Source organism: Callorhinchus milii, unplaced genomic scaffold (assembly GCF_018977255.1).
Source record: "Callorhinchus milii isolate IMCB2004 unplaced genomic scaffold, IMCB_Cmil_1.0 Scaffold5, whole genome shotgun sequence".
NCBI classification, from domain to species: Eukaryota; Metazoa; Chordata; class Chondrichthyes; order Chimaeriformes; family Callorhinchidae; genus Callorhinchus; species Callorhinchus milii.
In genome coordinates, this window is record NW_024704746.1 from 61996145 (window position 1) to 62018215 (window position 22071).

The 22071-nt window shown below is 41.6% G+C and overlaps 1 protein-coding gene across 7 annotated transcripts in view; it reads left to right on the plus strand.

Moving 5' to 3' along the window:
• magi2a (membrane associated guanylate kinase, WW and PDZ domain containing 2a) overlaps window positions 1-22071 on the plus strand; it is a 472217-nt gene that overhangs the window by 407149 nt on the left and 42997 nt on the right. For all 7 annotated transcript variants that reach the window (XM_042335534.1, XM_042335536.1, XM_042335535.1 and 4 more), the window contains 6 exons: window positions 3108-3139; window positions 5951-6140; window positions 6758-6799; window positions 9212-9303; window positions 15283-15475; window positions 19741-19986. In XM_042335534.1, the coding sequence (XP_042191468.1) occupies window positions 3108-3139; window positions 5951-6140; window positions 6758-6799; window positions 9212-9303; window positions 15283-15475; window positions 19741-19986 (795 nt within the window). The remainder of the gene's footprint in view (window positions 1-3107; window positions 3140-5950; window positions 6141-6757; window positions 6800-9211; window positions 9304-15282; window positions 15476-19740; window positions 19987-22071) is intronic.

Here is a 22071-nt window from a genome sequence, read left to right on the forward strand (position 1 = left end):
CAGGAAAAGCAATGTCACCTGCAGTTTGACACATGGTGAGATTACAGAATAATCTTTGAGGCAATTCACATTGATTGACATTTTTAACCTGAATTAATATTTCAATCACTTGGGGGGCTGATGTTTGTAGATCTGTATGGTACTCGTGAACATGTTTGGAATATGCAAAGGTCATCATTACAAATGATCGGCCTGGACCCCCCAAAATGTCCTTAAAAAGTATCTTAAAGGTTTAAATAGGTTTATGGTGATTCCCTACCTTTCTGATCTCCTCTCTCACAACTCCACTACTCGCTGCCTCCGCTCGGCTGGCTCCGGCCTCTCTCACATCCCTCGTGCCCTCCGCTCCGCTCCACCGTTGGCAGACGCACTTTCAGCCACTATGCCCCGAAGCTTTGGATCTCTCTTCTCCCCATCTCCCTCCATCTTGCCCCCTCTTTTAGATCACGACTGAAGATCTTCCACTTCAACCGTGCTTTGCAGTCACCTCTTCCCTACCCCCTGGCTCGGCATCAGGCTCCGCCATTGTAACGCGCTCCGAGAGACTGCCCTGCGTGAAGGGTGCTATGTAATTGCAAGTTGTTGTTGTTGCTCTACCACTCTATTCCATTTTTCCCTCTTGTGTGCAAGTTGAGTGAAGTCCTCTTCTGGGCATTCAATGTAAAACACAGGATCTTGTGTCTGGTTTGTACTTGGGGAGTCAAGCAATAATCACTTCCCACATCGTGGAGCAGAAAGCCTGAATTATTCTTTCCTCTCCACATTACGTTGGTCAAGGGGGACTTACAAAGAAGCAACTAAGGCACCAATGCACCTCGCTCCCAAATCAACCCCTATGTTTTGTAGCTCATTCTCTAGAGAAGCCCAGTGTATAAAACCGGCAACAATCTATAAAATTCCTTTCACTGTTAAGCTGACAATCCTATTGTTGTGATTAGACACAGCACAGGTTTCACTGCCTTGGTTTAGAGTCTGGGCCAATAGAAAAAGCCACGCTTTTTCCACGGAATCCGCCACAAACACCCTCCTCCCCTACAAACCCGCTATCGATGTAGTTTCTGGCCCGCGGGTTTACCGGCTGTTTACTTGACGTCACTGTGGGCCGGGCGGCTCCGGACACGCATGCTCGGTGCTGCACAAGCGGAAACGGGCTTCGCTCCGAGGCCCCGCTGTTGTGATTGTCCGCGTGTCTCTCTCTGAGTTTGTATCATTGACTGTGTGTATGTCTCTCTATGTGCATTTGGGAGGGTCTATGTGCGTTTGCACGTGTGTCTCTCTGTGTCTGTGCGTGTGTCTCTCTGTGTGTGTGTGCGTGTATCACTCTGTGTGTGTCTCTGGGTATGTGTGTGTCTGTGTGTGTGTGTGTCTCTCTATGTGTTGTGTGTGTGTCTCTTTCTGTGTCCTTGCATTTGTCACTCTCTGTGTGTGTCTCTCTCTGTATTGTGTGTCTCTCTCTGCGTCTGTGGGTGTGTCACTCTCTGTGTCTGTGCATGTGTCACTCTGTGTGTGTGTGTCTCTGTGTGTGTGTGTGTGTCTGTCTCTCTCTCTGTGTTGTGTGTGTCTCTCTCTGTGTCTGTGTGTGTATCTCTCTTGTCTGTGAGTGTGCATGTCTCTCTCCGTGTCTGTGAGTGTGTGTGTCTCTCTCTCTGTCTGTGACTGTGTGTGTGTCTCTCTCTCTCTCTCTCTCTCTGTCTCTCTCTCTGTGTCTCTGAGTGTTTGTGACTCTCTGGGTCTGTGTAATTTTGTATTGTATGATGCCAACATAGCTTGCGAATCTGCTGTGAATTTTTAATGTACAAAAAGTACAAAAGTACAAAAAGAACTGTAAGAAAATAAATAGATTTCCGTGTTGCACATTAGGCAGTAAATGCATAAGAAAAATCCATTAGGCATTGTTTTGTCCTCTTCACAAAACAAAGAAAGCTGGGCAGACAAATGAGGCTGAAGGGAATTGCTCAGAATTTAAAACGTTTGATTAAAAAATACCATTATTCAATAGGACTGTTGTAATATTGATAATAATCAACGCTTTTGATATAGCGCTTTATTGCGTCCTCGAGACGCCTCAAAGCGCTTCACTGGATATGCTGCAAAGTGGTGTGATTGTGTGTATTCTGTGGGTGAACAAGCAAAATTTGCACATAGCAATGTCCCCGCAAACAGCCGTAGGGGGAGATTACAGTGAAAGAGCAAACAAATAAGACTTAAAGAACAGCTGTAAGTACAGTGCTGGAGTACAGTCAGATGGGATAATGATGGATGCCGAATTTCAAATCCAGTTTAATTCAGTGAGTACAATTAAAATGTCAGCTGTACTGATTTAGAAGCACAGAGAAGCATAGTAAAAGCAGCAGTTTGTCAACGGATGAATAAATATGATGTTAATTTTAGATTCTGGTTCTATTGAGGCAAAATTGCGTTATTAGGACCAAGAACTCCAGCATTTAGGCTTTTCTTGGTGGGCGAGGGGACAGCTGGGTGCCTGACACACGCAAAAATACGTCGACATTTTAGGAGTGCTTGGAGCTCCAGTGTGTGCATTGGGGTACGGCTGGAGTCTAGCCAACATACTTTTCCATTGCACATACTGTCTCGCAAGCTTTCTACTGCTTGTCCCTCTTGATCCCAATCCCCAGCTTGGGGGTTGCACATCCTTGACTATCCAGCGCTTTGGGACGTCCTCCTGATGTGAAAGATGCTGTAGAAATGTAATTTGTGGTTGTTACCTACCTAGGGCCACCCAACCTGTTTGAACTTTAGCTTGCAGGGTTAATAGAAGTGAGAGGGAAGAATCCCTGACACTAGTGACTAGTCTGGTCCCTCTTAAGTCCTGCCAACGATTCAGGCTGGTAGATCTGTCATCAGCAATGCCTTTGGGTACTGTTGGCTTGCCTGGCTCAAGAGCCTGACTACTGAGGCCTGCCACACACAGGTTTGACCCAATATCGATATTCTGTTGCCATGCATGTCATCTCGGAGCCAGTTCAGCCTGAGACCCTGCTCACCTCTCCCCAAGGAAGGTAGTCAACGCTTAAGAAATGCTGTGGTATTGTGCGTCCCTCAGTTCGATCTGTCATTATTCATCTTTTTTTTTCCGTCTTTTGCAGGTTTTTTCTCGCCCTGGAAAAGTTCAAAACAGGTAAATATAGCATTGTGCTTCCCAGCGACTTCCTGAATTTATCGAGTCTGTGTTATGCAAATGGGAATGGTTAAGATGAGGTATTTCTGTGTCTAAAGTAGACGCAATGGTGGATTTGTGTTGGGGTAGGAGTGGGTGAGGCAAACACAAAATGTTCCTTGGCTGCTCAAAACTACTGGCTTAAAGCACACAACGAGTGCCTTGGTTACAAGATTTGTACAAGGTTTGATATTGTGTGATGGTTCAACACAGTCAAACCTAATGAGATGATGCAGGCAAATTGCCTGACACTTTCAAACGCTTGGTAAAAGCATCACTAATACACAGGAGTCTTAAGTCATTTTCCTCGCTGAAAATTTCTGTGTGATCTGAACAATTATAACGAAATTGGATGAAGATTTAAAGAAGGTATATATGAATATGGGGAGAAGATATAAAAGAATATGTGGAGTCCCTTATCTTAGTGGTTAGTTAGCATGTTTGACTCACAAACGACCCGGGCTTGTTTCCTGGGCAGAGCGAAACCTTAGACAAGTTTCCTTACTACTCCACACGACTCTGTTTACTTAGCAATAAGTAGAAACCTGGTTGTTAGTCAATTGGCGGATCGCTTTCAGGGGGTAATAATCCCTTAAAAATAAGAATACAATAATAATTTGGTCACTCAATCCACGACTGTTTGTGAGACACCGCTGTGCGCAATTGGCTGGAGAGTTTTGCGACATTAACTTTCAAATGCAATTCATTCCTAAAACTTGTATTTGAAGCTTTTTTTGTAAGATTTCTCGCTTCCTCCTTAAACAGCCCAACTTAACTTTCAAGGGTACCTCAAAGCGCTTCACGGGATTTACTGTGAAATGGAGTGGCTGGGTATGCTGTGCTGGTGAGTGAGCTGAAAAACAATCACTCAGCAGTTCAGTTAGTTTCTGTGTTCGACTGAACACCGCTGGTGGTGCTAGCAACCTGCCTCATCACGTCCTCTCGCCGTCTCAAAGTGCTTCACAGAATATAATGTAAAGTGAATTGACTGTACATTTTGTGGGCGAAATGGTGGCTGTGTGCTGCACCGTGCCTCTGGTCATATCATTCAGGGATTCCAAACGCAACACTGTCTTAAACGGCCGAAACCGATATAAAATTGGATTGTTGTGCTCTCCCACAGAGAACAGGCTTCCGGCAGCACACGAGCATGGAGGCCCCATCAATTCATGTAATAAACTGTGAAGGTTACACAGTGTTCATCGTTGACACAATGGACCGAAGGCTGTGCTGTAAATTTCTAAAATAAAAAAAGTTCTCGATTCTAAGTGGTTCTGAATTCCCACTCCATCAGCATTTTTAACAATGAATTATTTGATTAGTCCAATCTATTGAAATTTGTAAGTGACTCACTGTGAACTGGTTATGGGTCATTGACCTCATGTGTATGTGCAGTCTACACTAGAAGCATTGCTGATGCAAGAATAATGTATAACTGCTCCTGTGATTTACACAATGTGTTGGCTTAGAATAATAAAACTAATTATTATTATAGTGTAGAACATTTAAATTAATTAATGCTCGGTATAAAATCTATTGAATGGTAAATGAAAAATATTTCAGCTCGTTTATGGGGTCAGGAGCTTCGTTTGATTTTCTCCTTTTAGACCAAATGCCAAAAACCTTGCTTGGTTGTCAATCATTGAGTCACCGTGTTCAGTGGCAGGTTTATGTGTTGCGGGTGTTCTGGCTGAGGCTGGATTACATAGTATCTTCTCTACAAAAACATATAAGACGACTTGTTTATGCCAGAAAGCTGTACCTTCAGCTATTGCTGCTTGCAAGATCACAAGAAAAGTCCAAAGGCAAAGCTTTTTGAACCATTTGATCTCATCCTTTTAGAACACCAACCTACCATCCTTCCATTACAGACTCGATCGAGCTGCCTCTTACACGAGTGCAGCAAATTGGCTTTTATCGAGGTGTCTGTTGTCCTTTCCGAGCTGTCGATTGCGCTCTATATAAATAACTGCTTTTCTGGTGCTGATTTGTTTTGAGCCCAACATTTTCCACTACACGGTAGGTAGCAAGACACAACAGGTTTGCGTCTGGGCTCCTACGTACAATTGGATGAGTCATTGATCTTAGCCACACTGCCAGGGAGATGCTCTCACAGCCAGTGGCTGAAAGTCTCCCAGGGATTGTGTCACTTGTCTCCTCTTAACCAGTTTCAGAGCAATATTGGTGCAGGTCTGACATAAGCTTTCCCCGTGCATTGTCTCAGCTGTGTTCAGGTTAGTGGAGAACTAAGGAAATGGGAAAAAAAGATATAGCTAGACCCTCTCTTTCCCACCCACCGCAAAACGAATCTCTGTTACAGAAAAAATCATCTGTAGTGAATTCAAATGGTTTTATAATAATAAATAATAATAATCCTTGCCTTTGATATAGCGCCTTATCACTTCTTCGAGACGTCTCAAAGCGCTTCACAGAATATACTGTAAAATGACTGTACATTTTGTGGGCGAAAAGCAGCAGCGTTTAATTTGGTCACTCAATCCATGAAGTGCATGCACTCACAGCAGTGCGCACAAACAGTCATGGATTGAGTGACCAAATTATTATTATTTTATTTATTTATGTTTTATGAATTATTTTATGAATCATAAATGTCACCCACAAATATACAGTCAATTCACTTTACAGTATATTCTCTGAAGCGCTTTGAGATGTTTCGAAGACGTGATAAGGCGATATATCAAGTGCAAGGATTATTATTGTTATAGTGTAAAGATCAGCTGCTAAACTTATTCACTATGTTGTTTGTTTCAGATGTTAGATAGATGGGAGAATCAGGGCAGCCCTCAGGGGAATGTTCCATCACAGCCCCTGCCACAGACACTTCCCTTCCCACCCAACGTTCACAGGACTTCATTCCCTGACTCTTCTGATGGATTTGATCAAAGAAAGCCTGATCCTTATGAAGTGTATGAGAAATCGAGAGCCATCTACGAGAGTAGGCGTAAGTAAATTCTTCCCTTGTGTTTTACCTCAGGCAAAGCAGCTATTAATGACTCGCTTGCAGTTCTTTGACCACCTCCTGATAATGTTTTCTGTTGTCACATCTTAGTTAAGTTGAGTAGGCGTGCCATAACCTTTCAAGAACTGAATTTATTTGCCGTCTTCATGAAACACGGCAACATTTCCCCAGCAGAGAAGTGTCAATTTTACTTGTTAAAAAAAAATTTCAAAAGAAGTTGTGTTATTTAAATATCCGGCAGTTCAGAAATAGATTATGTGAATAATTCTTAACAAAATAATTACTGAGAGTAAGGTAACCCCTTATATTTGGTTATATAATTTGACCTACATTTCAAATGGCAGTCATGCCAAAATCCTTTTATCAACCATTTGTACACATTTGTTGAAACATATTTCTGATTGAACATATGAATAGAACATAAAATAATTCCCTTGCAAGCTGTACATCAATACATTCAGTAGCTGACTCTAAACAATTTCCAAACTGGTGTCTCTCTGATGGTTAAACCTGATGCAGAGAAACACTAGTAATCACTGCATAACATGTCTCACTGTAAGAGTGCATAGTTTTGTTTAATTCCACGTTTTCCTGTACAGAACAAATGCCACCAAGGACAGCATATCGGATGGATTCTTCGGGCAAGTACTTTAGCATTCATCATTCCGTGGCTTAAATTTGTTTTCTCATTCATCTAGATATTGTGATTCTCACCCATCAAGTTGCAGCTAATTATTCTGTGCATTCATTCACTCGCTCTCTTTTCTGTAGTCCTTTGTTCGAACAGTGACAGGTCTCAAGCATTGTAATAACCAGCAGCAACGAGCAGAAAGAACCTTAGCTAATCATTTTGTTCATCGGTGCAGATTTCACAACTAACATTGGATGAGTGGCTCTACTATTTTCTTTTGCAACCACGAATGATGAAGTGGTAAAAATGCTCTGCACGCACACAAACTGTCCTGATCACAGATCTGGTGTCTGGCCAGCTGCAGTGAAACGTGTGGGAAGTCTGCCAGTTCTCAACTAATTATTTGGTGAGAGCGCGCAGAAGTATTCGTCTGTCTTTACGATCCAACAGTGTTATACTTAATTGAAGAATTCTCAGCCGTAGTTACTCTCCCAACTCCACAGGATCTTTTGGGGGGACTTTTAAACTCCAGAGTTGTCCTGTGGACTATTGTAGTGAGGTAAATGGCATGTCAAAATTCATCGGGTCTAGATAGCTGAAGGGTTGACTTTTATGTCGTTGAGTTAATATTAATGCGCTCCTGAATTCACATCACCATCAGCACAAACTGAGCACCAAATCCATAACATGTTGAAATGAGTATAACAGCTCGCGTTTGCCCAATGGACATAAAACTTATAAAATTGCCCTGTCTTGTTGTTAGTATATGTGAAACTTCCTCCTTTCCCCCAGTAGATTTGCTCCGATACTCTGGAACACCCTGCCTCAATCTGTCTTTGCCCCCTCTTTGCCCTTCTTCAGATCAAATCCTGAAGACTTCCCCGATCAACCGTGCCTTCAGTCACCTCCCCTCTCTTTCCAGCGTCAAAGTGCTCCGAGACACTACCCGCATGAAGGGTGCTATATAAATGAACTGTAGCAAATTGGAAGAAAACTTTAGACACTGAATGCTGCAGTTTCCTTAGCTCGAGCATCGTTCCACACACAACCTCCCGTCTCACATTCATGCCTGCATGTGCACAATGGTGCTCCATTTTGGAGGAAACCAAGTGTTTTTGACAGGGATAAGTATAGAGCCATCAAAGAGAGTGAAGCAGCATTGATTAATGCAGCTTACTCAGGATGACACACTTGCTACAAAACAAGTAGTCTCCTGGTTTGGATTGAGTTCAATTGGCAGTATTCAACAAGACCCTGAAATCATCTTTTGGACACATTCACCTGCAGAGTGTTAGTACCTCCTGCTGGCTGTCATATGGAATTTAAACTGTCTGGCACTGATGATTTTCCAAATGGCTGCGCAGTGTGTGAAATTATGTATGGTTGGCCGTGGCCTTCATTCAAAACACCTTAGGTAACTTGTATGTTCAAATCATCGATGAACAAGTGAGAGTTGTTCGATACTAAGCCGAACAGACTAGAGAAGACTCCTTTGTGGAACAACTCCACCTCACATTGTCTCCTTTAAACCAATCACACGTGTCATGTTATGTCAACCACCTCGGTCACACTCATCTGCTTTCCATACGGCATCCTGCTTGCTGACTGCTCTGCGCTGACAAATCCCTCAAAGGGAAAATGCTGCAGAAACCAGGTCCGTTGTTTATTTGTAGCAGGTTGAACTATTGGCTGCGGAAACTGAGTCAAATGGTGATTAAAGCTCAAACGTTGCATTTAAAATCCAGGTAGTAAGATCAGTATGGATGTCTAAAATACTTTGGTATAAACAACGCCTTTTATTTGTACTGTTTTACTCTGCGTTTCTATTTGGATTCCATGAGTATCATCTCTTTGGTTTGCTCCTAATTTTAGCCGGGTCTCATGCAAGTAGAGGTGGTGGAAATGTATTCTTTGCATTTTGTTCAAGGTTATTGTTCAAGGTTCTCCCTGCAGAAGTTACAGATTATGGGGAAGTGCAAAAAAAGGCTTCAGATTTGCTAAGAAGAATATCATCAAACTCGAAACTGCCATACAGTTTTACTCAGCCTTAAACTCTAGCTGCTGGACTGTATAATCTCAATCCTTCCTGTTCACTATTCCCTTACTGATCATAACGCAGCATATGAACATTTCCCAGGCTTCCCAAAAGCTCTTTGTAACTAAGACAAGAGCAAATCTCCAGGGCGAGCAGCATCCTGCTTTGGCTATACCAGCTCTAACTCTACAATTCTCCATGCTAACAGTATGCACCTGCTTCACCTGTGTAAATCGTTGTCAGAGTAATACATTTGTGTTTGTTAAATCTTCGTACAGTATAATATACATTTGTTTCCATTGTCTTGCATTCAACCAAGGAGGGCTGACTGATTCAAGCTCACACAACTTGATCCAACTGATTTTGTTCATGACTTCCCTGAATTAGGTGCAGATTACCGTGAGTTAGATGTCTATTTACGCAGACAGGAGTCTGGATTTGGCTTCAGGATTCTGGGTGGTGATGAACCTGGCCAACCGGTGAGTAAGGTGATTTTTTTTTGGTCATCCGGGTGTCTGACACATGCAGAAACCCATCACCGTGCTTAAGAGTATCCTAACTAAGCTGAGAATTCCATATATCCCACCTACACAGGGAAATCCCAGAGATAGATTGTTGGAATCGAATGCGCACTTTCTCCCCGGAGGAACACATTACTGCAATCTGTATCGTAGGGGTTTAGACCTCAGCAGTTATCAAATATAAACTATATTACCAAAGTATATTATTTAAATCAGATGTGATTGATCTGATCTGAGACAAGGTCCCACGTGATGGCTCACAGAAAATAACAAATGTCAGCAATTTCAAAAGTGACTGAAATCTGAGCAATAATATTCTCAGAGAGAACAGTTTTAGAGCTGGACATTTTTTCCAATATATTTTTCTCTGTGCATTTTGATTCCTTCATCAATAAATTAATAATACTCCTTGCATTTGATTGCAATACCATTCATGTCGGGAGGACGTCTTAAAGAACCTCATAGGATGTACTGCAAATTGCAGCGAATGTATTCTGTAGATGAACATAATAATAAATGAATAATAATCCTTGATTTTGATATAGCGCCGTATCACATCTTCGAGCCATCTTAAAGTGCTTCAAAGAATATACTGTAAAGTGAATGGACTGTATATTTTAATGCGCGAAATGTGTCAACCAACTTGCATACAGCAGTGCCCACAAACAGCCATGAAGTGAATGACCACTGAATTATATTTGGGGATTGTTGGTCAGGACATCGAGAGAAACTCCCTTCTCTTCTTCAATAGTGCCATGGGATTTGAGGGTATTTTAACATCCATGTGAACAAGCAGACGGATCTTCGGTTTAACGTCTCCTCTGAAGGCCAGTAGTTGTGACAGCGCTCCCCCAGTGCTGCAGTAGAAAGTCAGCCTCATGAGTTCAAAGCCCCAACCTTCTAACTCAGAGGCAAGAGTGTGACAAACTGAGCGAGGTTGACTCGCCCAGGTGAGAAGATGAAGGTAGCGTGATTTGTGTTGTTACTGAAAACAATTCCAGCAAAGGTGGTTAGGAGAGCTGTTGATCAGCTGGGATGGACAGCCTTTGCTATAGTGTTCACTGTTTCTCCCGGAAGGCTGTTTGGCATAAAGAGTAAAGAGTAACAAAGAGTAATTGCTGAGATTCGGGAGCACAGCCTGCAGGAACTGCAGTCACACAACCACACAGTGTCAGTGCTCCAGTAGACTCTTGCAATTATTTTTACTTGCTCTTTAAGAATGTTCCTGCTGGCCCTCTGCTAAACTGTACGAGGCTGTGTGTTAAGTAAGACAAATGGATAGTGACAGCTAAAGAAATAAGCAAAAAAACAAAAAAAGAGAAATGCCATCCAAATAAAAGTAAAAATATGTCGATATGAATGTGTAAGAATGACTCGATCTTGTGCAAACATCATTTTCTTTGAACTAAGAAGACAAAATGTCAATTATAGTTTGAATTAAACTAAACTCTAGATTAAAGAGCTGAACACAAATACAAAATTACATTTGTATAGCGCCTTTCATGACAGGAGAATGTCCCAAGGTGCTGAACAGTCAGGAATTTGGACCTGAGTGTGGGTGAGAGGAGGGGTTGGGATCAGAAGGCTGGAGGGCAGGTTGCCAAAGGTGTGGTTGAAGAGGAGGGTCTTGAGACGTTCCTTGAAGGAGACAAGGGAGGGAGCGAGGCGAAGGAAATGTGGGATGGAGTTCCAGAACATAGAAACAAGAGTAGGCCATTCTATTAGATCATGGCTGACCTGTACTTCAACTCCAATTAAATTTAGTGAAATCATCTTTAATACGTCAGTATAATAATCCAGAGTTAAGAAGACAACATATTGATAAGGCATCGCAATATTGAAAAAGGCATCCATCCCAGCCTTAGAGAAAGTGTGTCAGAAAGTCGCTTGATGTCGGGGGTGAGAGTTTTTGAGAAATTGAGCCTGCGTTTTGCTTGAACAGAAAAGGTTGAGAGACAATCTAAAGAAATGTTCAAAGATGTGAATGGTTTTGATGGGAGAACAGAGGAAAATATTTCCATTGATTGACAATCAAACACCGTGCCTTTAAGATGATCACCACAAGAAAAAAGGGTGAGGTTAGTTGTATTTTTTGATCGCAATGTTTTGCTTTACCACAAATTGATTTTGAAGGCGTAAAATTATTTAAATGGGAGTTGAGTTAAAGACTTGGCAAAAGGGGTCAGTATTTACTGCAATTTTGAGGACTTGATCTGAATATTTTTGTAGAATACAAAACAGGAGAGATGGGTATCACAGCTGCATCCTCCAAAATTCTGCTGTTGTTCTCCAAGAAAATAAACCGTGCACTTTGCAGTGTATCTTGTGAAGCACTTTGAGACATCCTCTCAACGTGAAAAGGCACTATCTGAAACATAAGGATTTTTGTTGTTGTTATTGAATTCAAATGATTCCACCACTTCAAAGATGATCTTTTTGATCTGAATTAACGTCGGCATTTCCAAATTTTGGCTTGTATAGCTTTTATCTTAAAATAGACTTTTTTTTAATATTGGAACAACAGCTTCAGTAGCAAGCCTGATCAGAGTTGTGTAGAATATTCATGAACATGTCAATGGCTGATGCATCTCAGGCCAGGCTGGCTTGGAAATGTCATTGGTCTGGGGTAATAGTTGTCGAAGAATTTTAAAGGAGATGTGGGAATTAGTCCTCACAAAGCAGAGAAAGTTATTTAATAGTATTATATCTAACCAACCAAATGCACATTGAAGTGGCACGGAACAGAGATACCGACTCATGTCATGGGAGTAAGCTGCAATGACCTCTTCTGGAAGCAGCTGCTTTCTGTAGTCCTGTAAGCAACTGGAAACCCTGTTGCCTCTGGCACTGAAACCAATAATAAAGGTAGTGCCAAGTTGTTCACAAGATCACAAGGGTGGTACCCATAAAGAAGTCAACTCAATCCATTTGATCTTATCCTTCCAGAACATCAATCCTACTGAACTCCTGTGGAGTCCTGTAGTATATTGGTTAGAGCACTCGCCTCACAAGCGAGAGGACCTGGGTTTGAGTCCCGAGCAGGACAAAATCTTCCAGGGTAAGTTTCCTTACTCCACACGTCTCTCATTACCTACCAGTAAGTAGGAACCCAGTTGTTAGTCGATTGGAGGATCCCTTTCCCAGGTGTAGTAATCCCTTTAAAAAAACTCATAATTTGGTCACGGAAATCTATGGCTGTTTGTGGGACACTGCTGTGTGCAATTGGCTCGCGAGTTTTGCTCATAAAAATATAGTCAATTCACTTTAGAGTATGTTGTGTGAAGCACTTTTAGATGTCTGAACAACATGATAAGGTGCTATACCAAATGCAAGGATTATTATGTTTAACTCTCATTGCACCATCAACCTATTCCTTGAATGACTGACATCTTGGCATCAACCACCAAATTGGTGCTTCCTTTCTTACCGCAGTAGATTTATTCTGTAGCATGAATCTCTTTGATGGATGATCAGAAATACGGGACTGATATATTTCTCTGCTTCATTGGTTTCTTAAACATTTTTTTATTTTTAAATCTAAAAGAAAAATGAAACGATATTTCAAGAAAGTCAGAACCCAACTGCTCTCCCTGTATCTGCAGTCCCAGAATTATGAAGATGAATTGGCCTCCTTTAAAAAAAAGTTTATTTTCTTCACCAGACCAAGATTGACACAGCATTTTCCTCCTTGTTTTTGCAAACTTCAAAGATTACTGAGTAAGAGCAAGTGGTGTGGATGATTTAATACAGTTGCAAACATCCTTGATTAATATTTTGAGATATCAGAGTCTAAATTCCAAGATTTTTAAAAGGTGAAGCGTACAGGTATCCAGACGTATCTTGCAATTTACAATCATAGAAATTTACAGCTCAGAAGGAGGCCATTCAGCTAATAGAGTCTGCACTGGCTCTCAGAGCAATACGTTCATTCAATCCGACTCCCCTATCTCCATACCCCTTTAAGCCTCTATCCTTATTTGTGTGATGTTGGCCAGGCCACCAAGAGAAATTTCCCTTCACTTTACAAATAGTGCCATGGGAGCTTTAAAGTCTACCTGGTGGGGCAGAGAGTTCGAGGGACAAGCAGGAGGCCGGTCCAATCGAGCGGAGGTGCCGGGTGGTGGATTGGGGAGTGAGGAGGTCGGAGAGGTAGGGCGGTACCAGAGAGTGAAGGGATTTGAACACGAGTGTGAGGATCTTGAAGTCGATCCATTCGGTGATGGGGAGCCAGTGGAGCCTGGGCCAGAACTGGTGAGATGTGGGTACGGAGTTTGGTCCGGGTTAGCGTGCGGGCGGCAGAGTTCTGAATGAGCTGGAGCTTTTGAACAGTGGAACTCGGGAGACCGGCGAGGAGTGTGTTTGGGTAATCCAAGCGGGAGGTGACAAATGCATGCACGAGGCATAGAGGCATGTGGAGTAACGAAACTTACCCAACATTTTGCCCTGCGCGGGAATCTTAACACAGGTCCTCTTGCTTGCGAGGCGAGTGCTCTAACCACTAAGATACAGAACTCCAAATATGTCAACAACAGCAACAACAAAATATATTATAGGAATATTCTAGGTTGGATTGTGAAAGGTGCTATATCAAATGCAAAGGGTGTTTTTTAACTCTCCATACAGATTTTATCTATAATCAATGCACACCATAACATCACCTCACTATCCTTCAACTCAGCCATTGGTGTCATGATGATGCTAGACATTCATTTATTCTGAATGGCAGGTATGCGTTTACTTTATCATGTGGTTGGGAATTTAAAGGGAGAAATTTTTCAACAAGCTGGATGTAATGGGGTGTAAAACTCAAAGCAAGTCAGAAATGTTGTGCAACGAAACAGCACGTCTAAACTTTTTTGACGATCTAGAGTGAAAAGTGATCTGGTAAATTCTTTCTTATTTAGATTTGAAAGTGCAGTCTGAAGTTTTCCTTTGTGCTTGATCAGTATTCTTTAGAACAATCTGATTTTGATGGTGATTTCTTTAAGCAAATAAAACGAGGCTCTGCCATGTTGAGAAATTATGTAGATAAATGCATGATTATGCGCTCCTTTTGACCTTCATAAAGTTGTAATAATCTTAGCTTTCCTTCACAAAAGAAATGATTATGCAAAAAAATCTTACGCTGAAAACTTTTCAAAATCAGTTCAAAATCTGAAAGAAAGAAAGATCTCCTCAAATAGCAGAATGAATATAAAATGTTAAATCTGAACTACAAAGTATGCAATTACCATCAACGGCTCTTTATAAAAACTGCCAGAGTGGCAATGCAAGGCCTCTTAGTGATAAGTACTGTATAGGAATGGGGTGATGCATTCCGATACATGACCTACCTTATAGGCTTAATGGCCAGCCTCCTTAGAGACCGAGGTGATGTAACGCTAATGCATTCACTGTCCAAAGAGACGAATACAACAAAAATTCTTATATACAGTATATATATTATATATATAAATCTGTACTGAGATTGCCCTGTTCAATACATAGTGAAATATGTGGAAATTGAGAACGTAAGTCTATAATTTGGGAACATGCCAGTCGTTGATGATTCTTGGCTGATCATTAACTGACATGCTTCCTGCCCACCCCACCATCATCGATCAAGTCTTCAACCTCTCTGTCCCCACCCTTTGGAACCCCATCCCACAGTCCCTTCTCCTCGCCCCCCACCTCCTTCAAGATCTGTCTCAAGACCTTCCTCTTCAACCAGGCCTTCGGCCACCCTCCTACCCCCACCCTCCCTGCCCTCCACCCCTTCCTGATCCCGACCCTCAGCTTGGGTGCACATTCTTGACTATCCAGCACTTTGGGACGTCCTCCCAACGTGGAAGGCACTGTACAAATGTCAGATCGTTTATTGGGAATTGCCCTCCACGATGCCAAGTGGCAAGATTGTACCTTTGACTGATTCTTGTCCTTTGTTTTTCTTTCCCAAAGATCCTTATTGGAGCAATAATTTCAATGGGTGCTGCGGATCGAGATGGCCGCTTGCGACCAGGAGATGAGCTGGTGTATGTGGACGGAATCCTAGTAACTGGCAAACCTCACCGTTATGTGATAGATCTGATGCACATCGCAGCTCGAACTGGCCACGTTAGTCTGACAGTGCGAAGGAAGGTTTTGTGTCTAGGTATGCACTGGACGTTTAAATATTTTAAAGAGAGATATTTATTTTGAGGGGTGTCTTGACAGAGATGGAAACCCTCAGAGTATCTGAACCAGACTGAGAGTTGCCCGTACGTATGCCAACTAAACATGGAAATTTACCTGGGTTTGGAACGGAATGCAAATCCTCTCACTGCTTACCAGATCCTGGAGAGTGCTAAAGGAAGGCACCACAGTGGACCCAACAGCAGATTAACGGTCACTAGAGAGTTAGGTTCAGAAATAAAACTGGAAGCACTGATCAATCAACATTGACAGAAAGATGGGTTACTGTCTCTGGTGCAACCCTTGGTCAGAAGTCATGAGATCAAATCACAGCCTTGACTGACTCACAGGCTCCCTCCCGCACTATCGTCAGGTGCTTTTGCTATAGAAATGTAATTTTGTTGTTGTTGTTTTGTCACATTTGGATCGGACTGCAAGCAGTTCCCTGTGATAAAATGATGAGCTTTCCTGGGAAAAACTGTCAGGTTGGCAGCTGTGAAGACCCAGCCTAGTCCATTCACCCAGTCCATTGGTTGAATGAATAATATAACAATGGCTATTAAAAATAATAATCCTTACATTTGATACAGCACCTTATCACATCTTCGAGATATCTCAAAGCGCTTCATAGAATATTCCGTAAAGTGAAATTGGCTGTATTTTGTAGGCGAAACGTGGCAGCCAATTGCGCACAGGAGTGTCCCACAAACAGTCATGGTTTGACAAACAGTCAAACAGTGACCGACCAAATTATTATTATTTTTTAAAATTTATTTCTTGTTTTGAAGGGATTATTACCCCCGGAAAAGCGATCCACAAATCGACTAACAACCGCGTTCCTACTTAATACATTAGTAGAGTGAAGGAATGAGCAAGGCCCACTGAGATTCAAACCCTAAACCTTTTGCACCAAAGCCCACTTCCCAAATACATGAAGTAGGAAACTTGTATCAACATAGATACTGCAGCTAGAAACTTAGAATAGGAGACACTTGTACTCCAGAATAAACATGGCAAAGTGGATGCTGGACTACAATGGCATGGTTCTGTTCCCCAAGAAATAATGATCCTGGAGGCAGTCCAAAGAAGCACAAGGAGGATGAGCTGTGAGCAATGATTAAACAAGCTAGGGCTCTAGATTCTTGAATCAAAATGTCTCTGAAGGAACCTTTATAGAGCTATATAAGATTTTAAACGGGATGGAGAAAGTAAACTCAGAACAATACATCCTGATGCGCTGCAGAAGAATTTTACTGCATTTGCACACATATAAAATCCAATCCACCCTTTTAACATTTAAATGATCCCTGATATCCGTGTTAAAGTGATGTTGCTCTTTGCATGATGTAAATAAATGGAAATGACCAGTTCAGAAAATGGAAGGGTTTGTGGAAGGAAACACGAGTAGGATCATTGCGGAATCATGGCTCTCATGATGGAATCACAGAGGAACATTAAGAGCAACCGTGGAGCAGTTTACAGCTGGTGAAGCAAGTCGCAATGAGCATTACCATCTGTATATAAATCAACTCAAATGCCCTCCCGGTGGTAAATATGAAAGTGGTTAATGATGCATTCTAGGTGTCATTAAATGCCTTAAAGACTTGATGAGCAGCCTATTTTTGGATGGTGTTTGTTAGTCAATACTTTCATAGAATCAGAGAATTATACAGCACAGAGGAAGCCATTCGGCCCATTGTGTCTGTGCTGGCTCTTTGAAAAGAGCTATCTGATTCAATCCCACTCCTCCGCACTCTCCCCAAAGCCTGCAAATTTGTCCTCCCCCAAAAAGTTTAAGACAAGACACTAAAAGGTGATGGACACTACTTTCAAGCACAGCAAGACAAATTGTTAAAGGTCCTTTGACATTACAAACTAAATAAAGTAAATAAATAGTACAAAGTAAATATTCATAATTCAGTGTAGTACTGTGAAAAGCTTAATTTCACTTAATAATAATAAATTATAATAATGTTTGCATTTGATATGGCACCTTATGTCTTCGAGACGTCGCAAAGCACTTCACAGACTGTACTGTAAAGTGAATTGACTGTATATTTTGTGCACGAAACGTGGCAGCCAATTGCATACAGTAGTGTCCCACAAACTGTCATGGTTTGAGTGACCAAATTATTATTTCTTTTTTATTTATTTTTATTTTTGATGAGATTATTACCACCGGAAAAGCGATCCACCAATCGACTAACAATAACTTGGTCTTAACATTTTTTTTAATAATAGCCAAAGCAGCTTATCTAAACAACATCAGCAGAAGGCCCATTACCCTCAAATCCCATTCCCCTTCATAAATTATCACCAATATACATCACAGATTGTAATTTTTTATCCCATTGTCTGAATGAAAATAATGCCTGGCTGTTTTCACTGTTCTCCCTTCCTGAGGTATAAAGATTCACCAAACATTTCCTCATGAAAATGGTGCTCATTTAACACTCTTTTGTTGCACGCTGCCAGTTTCAGTTCATTGTTATAAATATTTTTGTTCAAACAATGGACACGGGATGATATCACCAAGGTACCTGCAGTCAAAGGCTTACAGAGCATGCAATATGAGGGAACTTAATTAATATGTAAGCTTGATGCTGAATCAGCCTTGTCTCTACTGATAACTATTTCCTACAATCGGCCTAAACAACTCCTCCGAACTGGAAGCCAGCCATGCCGCTGGCAATCACTTTGTGAATAAAACAGTTTTTTTTTAAAAACAATGCATCAGAAATGGACGGCACACAGCAGAAGAATGTTAATTGTAATGTTTAGTACAAGTGCTTTTACAAAAAGAGGCGAAAATTCCTCTCTTAAGATCCTCTGAGCACCTCTTTGTCACCTGGCACTTTTGAAAGTGGATGATTTGAGGAACAGTGACTTTTAATTGTATTGAGATGAAAAATTAATTAATATTTAATGAATAGCCCTCTAACCAATATGCTTTGTGGAGGCCTGTAGAGCATTTGATTAGAGCACTCGCCTCACAAGTTAGTGGACCTGGGTTCGATTAGGCAAGTTTCCTTACTCCACAAGGCTCTGTTTACCTAACAAGTAGAAATCCGGTTGTTAGTCGATTTACGGATTACGTTTCTGGGAGGTAGTTATCCCTTAATAATATAAAAAGAATAATTTGGTCACTCAATCCACAACTATTTGTGGGCCGCAATTGGCTGTCGCGTTTCGCCCACAAAATGTATCCAGTCAATTCACTTAACAGTGTATCCTGTGAAACACCTTGAGACGTCTCGAAGATGTGATAAAGCGTTATATATAAATGCAAGGATTATTATTATTACGTTCCAGAGTCAGATTTTCAAGTCCCTGTGAAACACCAAACAGAAAAGAAATGGAAAGGGGAAAAAAAATCACCCTGTACTCAAATCTCCATAAACCTTGCACCTTCCCCTCGCTGGGCAGAAGGGCAATCAAACTGCTGCACCCAGTTATCTACCAGTCCTGCTCTTCAGATAGGAGTGTGGCTTTGCACATAACAGGCTCATAATTTATCTTGCGGTTTGCAAGGTTGAGATCAGAAAATCACTGTGTTGGGAATTGTGGACACATAGCTTACTCTACCACTTAGAAGCACAGCGCTATAGTGCTCTAATGTGCTGTGCCTTGGTGCATACCAGTCTCTAATCAATTTTGCCTTTGCTTCCATGTTCCTTACATAATGTGTACAGTGTTACTTCAGGTTATAAATTAGAAGGGGTTATAAATACAAAACAAAGTTATTGTCATACATTATTTTTTACTAAAAAGGGCCATTTAAAAATCGACTTCACAAACGCAGAAATAGATATTATTTCAGAGCAGAGAAATATCGTTCGAATGTTGTACAATACCACTTGACCAACTAATTGTTTTTAGTTTACGTTAGTTTTCCATTTTCGTTGCGAGATTGCTTCTCTGTCAAAGCTGCTGTTTTCTTTTGGAGACGTAACTGAATTGGGGGTCAAGCCTTCAGCCTCTCTGCCCCAACCCGTTGGAACTCCATCCCACAGTCCCTTTACCTCGCTCCCTCCCCTTTACCTCCTTCAAGGCCCATCTCAAGACTCTCCTCTTCGACCACGCCTTCAGTCACCATCCTACCCCTGCCCTCCACCCCTCCTGATCCCAACGCCTAGCTCGGGTCCAAATCCCTGACTCCAGCGCCTTGGAACATCCTTCCAACATGAAAGGCGCCATACAAATGTAATTGTTTTTGTTGTTGTGTAACGTTTGTCTGTATTATAGGTGAGCCATGTCCTGAGAATGGCCGAAGCCCTGGATCTGTGTCTACGCAGCACAGCTCTCCAAGAAGCGATTATGCTGCTTACCCCACCAGCACACAAGCGCCTGCTAGCAGTTCCTCTCCGGCAGAGAGTTTGCTCAGTCACGGTTTGCAACCAAATGACGTTGTTATCCATCGCAAGGAGAATGAAGGCTTTGGATTTGTGATCATCAGTTCGTTAAACAGGCCGGAGACGGGAGCAGCAGTCGGTAAGAAAAGCCGTTTTAACAAATGAAAACGTTCTGTATTTATTGTCTTTTCTTTCGTACATCAAGGCTGAAGTGGATAGATTTTTGTTAGGGAAGGGATATGGATATGGAGCAAAGGCAGGTAATTGGAGTTGAGGTATAGATCAGCCATGATTTAATAGAATGGCGCAACAGGTTCGAGGATGTGAATGGCCTACTCCTGTTCCTATGTTCCTAAACCCACCACTGAATAGTGAAACATTCAGACAACCAAATCAGGGACATCGCCCTATTTTAACTGGTGGCTGTTCAAACCATTTTAAACCTGTCTCAATCCCTAATTTGCACATAACAGCACAATAATTCTCCTTCTCAAACCCAAAATTCCCACAAGAGAAAAGATTCTTGAGTTGAGCCAGTTATGTATCAATTCTATATACTACCTTTGGGCATTGTGAAGCAACTTCTTAGGAAGAGATCATGCACAGAATTAGAAAATACAAAATAAATCGTTAGCCATTTCCAGTTCTGTACAAGAATCCAAATTACTCTGGGCAATTCTTGTAGCGTACACTGCTAATAAAGTTACCAGCAAGAGGCAATCACACTTGTAAGGTTGAGCTTCAGATGTATAATCACAGCTACTGCAGCAAAGCCCTGCAGTGAAGTGAAAACCAAACTATGGTGGGCTTCTGTACCACCTTAAACAATTTAATGATTGATCAGAACCTGCTATTTTGTCAGCCTATAATAATGGCATTTCTCTCTGAGTGCCTGTGCTGTCCAGCGCCTTGGGACATCCTCCTGACGTGAAAGGCGCTACACAAATGTGATCTTGTTGTTGTTGTTTGAGTATACATGGAGGGATTCTGCCTTCTCTGAATTAACACAGAAGAAAGCAAGAGTTATAATTTGGCTTCAAGCATTCAACATTGCTGAAACATAGATTTGTTATTGCACTCTAGAGTGTAATATAAAAGTCGATTTAAAGTACATTCTTTCCTCTTTTGCTGTAGCTTTCCTTTTATTCTTTTCCCTCTAATTATCTTTTCTCTCATTTTTCCATTTCTCTCTCTTCTCGTCCCCTAACACAGCCCTTTTTTCTCCTCTTTCCTTCACAACGCATCTCCAGGGATGAACTTCATTTTTAATAGAGTGCTATTACTTGTTTCTATGGTTCCTAGCATAGCTTCATTTTCACAGATTGGAGGAACGTAAGAACAGAAGTTGACCTGATGGCCAACCAAGACCATTTTGTAATTTTATCAAATCATAGTAGACTCCATTTCCCAGCCTTTTCTCCATTAACATGGATATTAATTATACTATCTCTATCTCCCTTTCAAGCACTTCTAGTACAGTGCAACGCCAACAATAACTTGCATTTATGCAGCGCCCTTCACTTAGGATAACGTCTCAGAGCGCTGTAGGGTGGCAGGGTTGGATGCTGAGCAAGAGGGAAGGGGAAGAGACTATAGACACAGTTGAAGAGGTAGATTTTCAAGTGGGATTTAAAGATAAAGAGGGGTGAGGTGGAGGGATTGAAGCAGAGAGTTCATTCTACGTTCTCATAACTTTTTGTATAAAGAAATATTTTCCGATTTCACTTTTAACTTCAGTCTACTTGCTTTTTTGGAGTTCTGCAGCTCAGTGGTTAGAGCAGTCGCCTCACAAGCGAGAGGACCTGGGTTCGATTCCCAGCAATTGGTCAAGTTTCCTTACACCAAACACCTCTGTTAACCGAGCAGTAAGTAGGAACCCAGTTGTTAGTCGATTGGCGGATCACTTTTCCCAGGGTAATAATTCCTTAAAAAAATAACTTGGTCACTCAATCCACAACTGCGTGTGGGACACTGCTGGGCGCAATTGGCTACTACGTTTCACCCACAAAATATACAGTCAATTCAATTTACAGTATATTCTGTGAGACGTCTCGAAGGCGTGGTAAAGGCGCTATATCAAATACAAGGATTATTATTATTATTATTACTTCCACTCTTTATGGAGAGGAAGCTAATTCTTTAGTAATAAAAATATTAGTCAATTCTCAAAGTCGGGACACTCTTTGGTACTGGTGAAATGTCTACAGTTTCCTTGCTACGTCTC